The following is a 9,644-nucleotide window of genomic DNA, read 5'->3' as shown; positions in this document are numbered from 1 at the left end:
GGGGGGGGCATTCCTACCAGACCTAAAGGGTCTGGCAGCAATTGGGGGGAACCTCCCGCTTTTTTTTCCCCTTCTGCAGACTGTTAAAAAAGTAATTTATTTTTTCCTTTTGTTTAATGTTACTTTGTTGCTACAAAATTTCCTTTGTAACTTCATACGTTCTACCACTAATGAAATTAATGAAAATTCGGATTTTGTCCGCATCCCAAAATAAATTGATTTCACTCCCGAAAAACAAAATAACGAAAAATACGAATGAAAACGAAACTATTTTTTGCTGGCACACATGTCTATCCACCATTCCAGACTGATCTATACATGACTGTGGTTAAGATATACATGTTAAGATAAGACTTTCTTGCAGATAATTTATAATTGTCCACGTTTTTACTGCCCCCCTGACCGCTCATCTAATATGGTGACGGCATGGAATTGTACACATGACGCACCAGATTTTAAGCGGCATGTCACGTTTAGCAGGTGGTGTCACTTGGCAGACGCAACGATTGCAATCAATGGGCTGAAATCACATGCCAACTGCTTGGGAGCGGTATTGCAATACAAAATCCTCATCTCGATCCAAATGATAAAAAAACAGGCATCCATCGGGCGGCAGTATCACCTCCTGAACGCATACAATGCAAGGCATGCCACTAAATAGCGATCCACCACAGATTGCTTTTCAGAGGGCAGTAAAGTCCACTGCTCATGTGAAAAAGCCATAGACGTTTTTTCAGTGTAAAGTAACAACTTGTGACAAAATAACAATTGCTTATTGAGTCCAACTCTGGTCAAAACCTTTTTTTTTTTTAAAGAAATGGGTAGGACCGTATTTTTGTATCATAGAGGAGATTTCCTCTCCCTTTCTATCCTAGTGTGTTTCACTGAAACTGGAAGATCTATGTATAAAAAAGCTGTGCTGTCAAAAGAATTTATTTTTGGCCATAGCGACCAGTGAGAATCATTATTTATTTTTTAATTGTGTGATGCAAACACGACTGATTGGTAGATGGATTTATATGGGCAATATGAGATTTTCTTGTTAACACACATTTCTAACATAACCCCCTAAGTTTATTGATAAAGCCTTGTCCACTCATCTGCAATAGAGCAGGGGCAGTGCTAGTATTATGCTTGTGCTGGAACAGTATGATTCTGATACCAGTGGTGAAGCATTTGGGTCCAGAGTCACATTATTTGCCATTCTTGCATGTCAGATTTTCTTTTGGATCACATGAGTATATTTATTACATGTACACCTGTGACCCAAAGTCAGCATATAGTGCGCTACTGCCCCCTGCTCTTGGCCTCAGAGTTGGCGTGTGAAAGCTGCAGTGTCCCATGTCAACTCTAAACAGTGGGGAGTGCGGTTTGCTCTACCTGCACTTGCCTTTAACATAAGTTATGCTTTGTCTTGAACACCATAGATTAGTAGTGATAGTAATACATGTAATATAAATGAGAGCAAATAATAACTCAAGTTTCAAGCTATTTATACGTTTATTTTTACAACAGTTCACTTTTCTGAGTGAGCTTCATATCAGATCTACAAGGAATGGGAACTTCTCCACTTACTTAGCCTGATATGTATAAGGTATATACACAATTCTACGGGATCTCTGAGAGATGAAATGATATCAATTACTATGAACTCTTCTTAGGACAAAATCAGTGAATAGGGTACTGGAATACCATTGTGTATCCTTAATCGTCCTCGTTTCTCCAGGGCAAAACAAGGATGTACTAGATGTTTAAACTGGCATTCGAAGGTGTATAGGTGCTGATGAATGTTCATGTTGAAAAAGGATAACCTGCCGTTGTCATAATCAAGCAAGATCCCAATCCTGGTTGGTGGTATTGTAATCCGCATGTCTGGGGACACCCCACAGTGCAGGAATTCGTATCTGTGCCTGTTGGGGGATATATTTGAAATCAATAACATTTACAACATTCCACAACAAGGTTTGTCATTCGTTACAAATACTAAACATTATGAGATGATATGTCAAAATGTAGAATTATGCTCCAGTTTTGAGAGAAAAAAACCCTTTCTAGGTCATCTTTTTACATTGCAATGATTTTAGCAAACCTTACTGCAGATTCCCACCTGCTTCTGTTTTGGAAATACAGATGTAGTTCCCACCAGTGAGCTTGCTGTGAGAATGCAAAGTTCAATATAATCACATTAACAGGCCCAGTGCCATAATAACAAATAATGCACCCATTGACATGTCTCTAAAAGAAAATAGTTATAGGAGAAACATAGAGGCTGCCATTGCTGACCACTTCTTCTGAAAATGCTAACCGCCTGGCAGTCATTCTGATCCCATTGCTTCAATATTTTGAGTCACAGATCTCTAACAAGAATGCAAATCTAGACATCTGACTTATCTTCTGGGTCGCTGACAGAAAAAGGACTGAAGTCAGAAGGTCAGCATTCCAGCCAACAACTAGCATTTTCAGAAAGAGACCAACAATGGAAGCACCAACTGTCTTTCTCTTCCTAGGTTTACTTTAAATTTGCTTCAGCTTTTGCAAGTATCTAATCAAAGATGAATGTCCTGGTGCAGACATTCCTGGGGATGCCACATGTCATGCAAAATGACATGGTTCACATTAATGACACCCCAATGTGGTCCCTATCATTTTTGTTGCATCAGGTGGGCAGGGGGGGAAGTGGTGGTATGCTGGTTGAGTGATGCCGCCCTCCACTCAGTGACATCACTGGTTGTCAGAAGCTGGGCAGGATGCCAGCAAGAGCATCCCAGGTTGCTAAGGGCTTTGCAGCCCTTACACATCTCCCCACCCAGCAACCTGGGATGCTCTGGCCAGAAAGGGGGCAGCAGGCACACCCAATGCATTTGCTTATACTTATCTTTTCTCTGCTTCCCCATTGCTCTACTACTATTATGTATCTTGTTCTCCTACCTCCATTGAGAAAGAAGAGAACAAGCCTTTTGTAAGCCATAACTTAAAATTTACAAAGGGCTACGGACTCTGTCCCTGTCCCCATATGCCAGTGCTGGGTTCATCAGTGGTACATGAGAGGAATGGCAGTGAGTCACATGTTCCCCCATAACCAGAAAGTACAGGGTATATTACTTAACTTTCTCAGATGAACAGAGTGGCAGGAAGTAAAGGAAAGGTGAGTATGTACAGCTTGGGTACCCTATATGGGTAAAGTGTAGGTTTCATGGGAGAGGCAAAGGGTGCTTCAGATCTTAGGCCTTGTCTGAAATCTACCGGTGCTGAGAAAGACTGGCTGTTTGGAAGTCCTGCTGTACGGTACATCCTGTTTAATTCAGCAACAAAACCTCCTCTACGCTGAAGCAGGATTCGGCTTCACCTGTGCTCTGTCTGTGACATTTGGTTACATAGTAATATCCAGGAATAGTATCCAGAGTATCATACTATTAGCTATTTCTAAGAGGACCCTATGACCATCATCAGTGATTTGTACAGTAGCGTGTTTAACCACCTTATATTTAACCACCCGGCTGGTCAGGGCAGTTGTCACCCTAGATGGAAATGTGCAAACATCATTGTTGTTTTTTAACATTTTTGGCCTTTTTGTCTATATAGTAAAAAATAATTTTTTATTCAATACGACCAAAAGAAAGCTCTATCTCAAAAAATGATATAAAATTAATTTGGGTCCACTATTGCATGAACGAGTAATTGTCAGTCAAACTATCAGCACTGAAAATGAAAAATGGCCTGGATAGGAAGGGGGTGTAGCATGCTGGTATTGATGTATACTGAGGTGAAGTATGGGGACCCATGTTATAATGGAAAGACAGAATTTAGTGCTTCTGCTTAAAGTTAATAAATATTTTACCGTGTTCGTGTGCAGATGTGTCTCATACACCAGGAACTATTGTTAGCTCCAAGCATTCCACTTCTATTTGTGTCTTCATAGGCAACTCCAACCCTGTACTCTGCATTCTCATCCACTTCCACTTCCCAGTAATGCTTTCCTTTGAAGGGTATTAGGTTTCCCAGGACAGCAATACATCTGCAAAGCGGAAAAAATATATATTTCTATACTGTATGTATACAGAGCTGACATGTTCTGTGGATTAATACAGAAAACACTGAATAAAACTGTCTTGCAGACACATGAACATTAGAGCCAGTTGTCACAGACGTTAGCTTTTTGGGTTATGTCAGGAAAGCAGACCACAAGTAAGAAGCTCACACAAATGTGGGGAGAACATACAAATGTCATACAAACAGTATATGAGGACATACAAACTCCATGAAGATATGTGACTTGAACACAGGACACAAGTACTACTGATTTCTATCGCATTGAATTTAGAAGTTGTGGGCTTATTTGAACTTGATCTTTAACTGATGACAAAATAATACTGCAGGAGATCACAGTGTTTGGAGTGGGCACTTATGGTTTAAACCTGTCCTTACTCTAACGTCACCTGTGCCCAATGGAAGCGGGTTAAGCATGTGTGGATTCTCTAGGTGATGATAAAGAACCACCTCCAACCAAGAGAAACATTCTTTATCACTAACTTTGTGTTAACCACAGGTCAGCTTAGTCACATGGGAAATTGTGAGGATAGGTACATGCTTTACCACCTATTGTTCAAAGTAAAACACATACCAGTCTATTGGCAACCTTAGTTTTGTACAGACATGTCCATGGAGCCTGACTAATCTCAGGGTAATAAAAAGTCAGATTGGATTTCCTGAACAAGTACCATTGCTTCTTCAAGATAGGGGCAGCACCAGGGGTCAATGCATGTGCCTTTGGTCAATTTCTTTCAGGGGTTAAATCTTGCAACCATTATCTTATGTCAATGTGAAGCCTTACCAAATACATTATTCTGATCTAATAGGTTACAGGTTCTTTCTCTGGCGGTGGTATATAGGAAGATTGTGAAAAAAAGGTCTGCACCTGCAGTAGAACTGTATAGATGTTCTCTTGGTGTTGACCCTGTGATGTTATGGTTAAAGCCTTTGATTTGATCCCACCTGCCTCTCATTATTTGACTGGTTTGGTTCTGATCGAAGGAGTGCTATTTCCATGCAGATAATTTGCCTCTTTGTATTAAGCACTTTTTTTTTAATTGTATTCACAATGGTTTTTTATTATTACAGGTATTTATATAGTGCCGACAATTTACATAGCGCTTTACATGGTGTACATGCACATCAGTCCCTACCCTCAAGGAGCTTACAATCTACGGTCCCTATCTCAATGCATACGTATGAGGGAAAATTTAGACAGCAGCCAATTTACCTTCCAGCATCTCTTTGGAGTGTGGGAGGAAACCAGAGTACCCAGAGGAAACCCACGCAAGCACAGGGAGGACATGCAGATAGTGACCTGGCCAGGATTTGAACCAGGGACCCCCAGTGCTGCAAGGCAGAAGCACTAACCACTACACCACTGTTTTTCTTCTTAATATAATGTTAATAAAGGTATTGAAACAGAAAAAAAGTCTACAAAAGTTCTGATCACTTGGGAAATATCAAAAACACTGGTACTGTTAAATTTCTAGCCAATGGTGCCACATGAGAGCATTCAGATATGAAGTCTACCAGTGGACTGAGGCGTATGGTCTTAATTAGCCCATGCAGAGAGAAGGTGAGGTGTGCAGCACACTCCTGTCTGATCACTATTCATTCCCACAAGTCCCAGTAGTGTCTGCAGCACATTGGATCCTCGTCCAGTCTAACTGGATCGGACATCCCTCATCTCATGTCAATGGGTATCTTCATGCTGTGGAATGTTCCACTACTTTTTCACTCTCTATACAATACCTTGAGAAATTATTGCAGTGATAAGGTAAATCCTCTAGACTTTCCTCTTCTTCACAAGAGATTGTGGATCCATTATCAGAAATAGAGAGCAGTGGATGTGCAGTTTCTTCATTAAGATAGAAATAAGTACCTAAACAGATAACACAGGTTTAGACTAGCTAAAATATTTCACATTAAGCAGGAAATGAATGACAGAGAATAGCCAACCATCAGGAAAGTTTCCGACATTCAGGCAAGTTTGGTGCAAATCGGCATATATGGCAATTTCATTAATATTCACAGATCATTTAAAGTTTTGTGGAAACGAGAAGACTTGCCATTGCCTACAATACAAGTAATTGTAATATTATAATTCACTATATATCAGCTGTGTGGTGGCTAAATTATTCTGCAAACACATCTAAATGAATCTTTTTAGGTTAATATGAAATATGAAATTGGAATATATTATATTTATTGTTTGCCTGGAAAAGACTTGCTAAAAAAAAGCTTGCTGTTTTTTGGAGCCCAAAAGCTCTGATTACACATACAGCTGTATAAGTCAGAGAAGTGACTCATCTCCTTTTCCTGTCCCTCCTCCATACAGAGTTTCAAGTAGAGAGACATAGTCTGAAAGCAAACTGCTTCTGCTCTGCTATCTTTTAAAAAATCCAATGCTGTGTGTTTTTAGGGTAATGAATGCACCGAGCTTTAACTTTTTGTGAAGAGAGGTGTCAGTTAAGGTTTGTAAGTTAAGGCTAGTTGGTGCAATGTTTTAATAAATGCTTAGATGTATTATTATAGGCTGGCAAATGGATGAAAAACGTGAGTGCAAGTGCACAGAAAAAGACACACAATAAAGTCATGTGACCACCATGGCATAGCTGACACGCTAATCACATGATAGAGAAACTTCCTGAATTCTTTGTTAGTGACAGTCTAGTCTGACAGCTAGCAGCCATGTTGGCTTCTAGCTGCCAAAGTCAGAAGAGAGATTTACAAATAAAGGGGCATTGTGCAAGGGAATAAACACTCACTGGCCAATGTATTAGTTACCCCTTGCAAGTAACTGTCTTCAGAACTGCCTTAATCCTTCATGGCATAGATTCAACAAGGTGCTGGAAACATTCCTTGGAGAGTTTGATCCATATTGATAGCATCATGCAGTTGCTGCAGATTTGTCGGCTGCACACCCATGATGCATATTTCCTGTTCCACCGCATCCCGAAGGTGCTCTCTTGGATTGAGATCTGGTGACTGCAGAGGCCATTTGAGTACAGTGAACTCATTATCATGTTCAAGAAACCAGTTTGAAATGATGTGAGCTTTGTGACATTGCGCGTTGTCCTGCTGGAAGTAGCCATCAGAAGATGGGTACACTGTGGTCATAAAGGGATGGACATGGTCAGCAACAATACTCAGGTAGGCTGTGGCATTAAAACAATGCTCAGTTGGTACTAAGGGGCCCAAAATGTGCCAAGAAAATATCCCCCAAACCATTACACCACCACCACCACCACCCAGGGGCGTCACGAGGCTGGGTGACACCCGGAGCGGTAACTGAGTGTCACCCCACCGAGACGTCACTGCGCGCATGTGCGATGTCGTCATCGTGCACACGCGGCAGTATTCTGATACCTGCCGGCTGCCATCTTGGTGATGGACGCCGGCAGAGAGAGGAGGGGACAGTCACCCGGCGGGATAAGGTATGCCGCCGGGGTCCCCTCCTCTCTCCTGATACTGTCGGGCGTTTGGTCAATGACCGAGCGCCTGACTTTTCAGAGGGGGGTGACACCAAAATGACTGTGGTCCATTTTGGTGCCCCCCTCTCCAATGGTGTCACCTGGGTGCAGGCCGCACCCCCCGCACCCACTTGTGACGCCACTGCCACCACCAGCTTCAATCATTGATACAGGCCAGGCAACATTATTCTAATCTTCTGTTGTCCAATTTTGGTGAGCCCTTGCGAATGGTAGCCTCAGTTTCCTGTTCTTAACTGCCAGGAGTGGTACAGTTATGGTATGCTACTGTAGCCCATCTGCTTCAAGGTTTGACATGTTGTCCATTCAGAGATTCTCTTCTGCATACCTCATTTGTAACTGTTACTGTTACTGAGTTACTGTTGCCTTTCTATCATCTCGAACCAGTCTGGCCATTCTCCTCTGACCTCTGGCATCAACAAGGAATTTTTGCCCAGAGAACTGCTGCTCATTTTCTCTTTTTCAGACCATTCTCTGTAAACCCGAGAGATGGTCGTGCGTGAAAATCCCAGTAGATAAGCAGTTGCTGAAATACTCAGGCCGCTATGTCTGGTACCAACAACCATGCCACGTTCAAAGTCACCTAAATCACCTTTGTTTCCCATTCTGATATTTGAACTTCAGCAGATCCTCTTCACCGTGTCTACATGTCGAGAAGCATTGAGTTGCTCCCATGTGATTGGCTGATTACATATTTGAGTTAAGGAGCAGTTGAACAGGTATACCTCATAAAGTGGCCAGTGAGTGTAGAGTCAGGAATGGGGTTAAATGTTATCTTGTAAAATAAACATTTTATATAAATATAACAAAGATACCAAATATCAATTTATAAAATGTACAAAGTTAAAACAAATTGTAAAACAGAGTTGCCTACAAACTGTTAGGCTGGGTTCACACCTAGGCGTATTGAATATGCCCGTCTGTCGCCGCGGTTTTTTTACCGTGATTCGCGGTAAAAAAAACTCGCGACAAACGCGCGTTTCCGAGGGCTACTTGGCTGTATCCCAATGGAAACGCCCAACAAAAACGGCCCAAAGAAGTACATGTACTTGTTTGGGCGTAGGCCGTTTTGTAGGGCGTTCAGACGGGCGGAAATACGGAAAGGTGTGAACCATACCCATAGAAAACAATGGGATTTTCATGTTTGTACGTTTTGTAAAGCGTTCATAGAGCCTTGAACGCGCGACAAAATGTAAAGGTGTGAACAGGGCCTTATAGTATTCCTTTAAGGTTTCAAAAGTTCTTTATTTTTAATGATGAAAGCATACTTTCCCAATAGTGAAGATCGCCATTGTGTGTGTAAATCATAATGCGTCACTGAATAACTTTAGAGATGAGGTCATTTGTGTGACCGTTTATTGGTTGGTTATTGGCTGATTTCATTGATTGTGCAGGTCATGGGGGAGTTCTGAATGGTTTCTATGGTTTTCTACACAATGAATGTGACAAGGTTAGCAGAGATGGATGTGTGACAATAGCATAGTAAGTGGCATACGTTGTCCTTCTCCTGAACACTGAATACCTGTGGTATGAATGGAAACAGACTTGCTGCTATCGCTCGGGCCAGCCACATTCACCGCTCTGACGCTGATGTGATACGTCTCACTTGGCTTCAGCTGGATGAGGGATTCACAGATGGGAATTCCGACAATACACCTGTGAAACAACAGTGTGAATTGTGAGTAGCACATACGCAGCTGACAGGCAAAGTAACAATTCCTTTAGCACTAAGAGAGTTTTCTTCAAATAATAGCTTTTCCGAGTGAATTGAGCTCTAATTTAGTGTAATTTGGTTAAAAATATAAACGTTCAGCCTATTTCTACATATGTAGCAGAGCTGTAATTTGGGCATACAATGCTTTTCCTCTCCTTATACTATCCCACCTTACAGAAGTCAAGTTCTTACATAAAACATGTTCAATAAAAGGATTTTTGCTTGTTTAAAAGGGGCACAATGTACATGTTCGAAGGGAAAAAAGAAACAGAAAAATCAAATATTTGAAATGCTTACCGGTACTCGTTTTTTCTCTCTATAAACGATTTGTAAAGATTTGGATATGCCCCTGTATTTGCTAGCAAATATGACTGCTTCTGAAGAGTCAACTTTCTAGCACAGAACCC

At 41.4% G+C, this 9,644-nt stretch overlaps 1 protein-coding gene across 1 annotated transcript in view; it reads right to left on the bottom strand.

Moving 5' to 3' along the window:
* Positions 1-1,657: 1,657 nt before the first annotated feature.
* The window catches only part of FSD2 (fibronectin type III and SPRY domain containing 2), a 31,798-nt gene continuing 23,811 nt past the window's right edge, over positions 1,658-9,644 (bottom strand). Inside the window, exons 9-12 of the mRNA XM_018576683.1 lie at positions 9,046-9,179; positions 5,785-5,914; positions 3,839-4,015; positions 1,658-1,910 (exon numbers count right to left, since the gene is read on the bottom strand). Coding sequence (XP_018432185.1) covers positions 1,658-1,910; positions 3,839-4,015; positions 5,785-5,914; positions 9,046-9,179 — 694 coding nt within the window. The remainder of the gene's footprint in view (positions 1,911-3,838; positions 4,016-5,784; positions 5,915-9,045; positions 9,180-9,644) is intronic.

The sequence above is a fragment of the Nanorana parkeri genome, unplaced genomic scaffold (genome assembly GCF_000935625.1).
Source record: "Nanorana parkeri isolate BGI_ZX_2015 unplaced genomic scaffold, ASM93562v1 scaffold74, whole genome shotgun sequence".
NCBI lineage: Eukaryota > Metazoa > Chordata > Amphibia > Anura > Dicroglossidae > Nanorana > Nanorana parkeri.
This window is presented reverse-complemented; position numbering and strand designations above follow the sequence as displayed.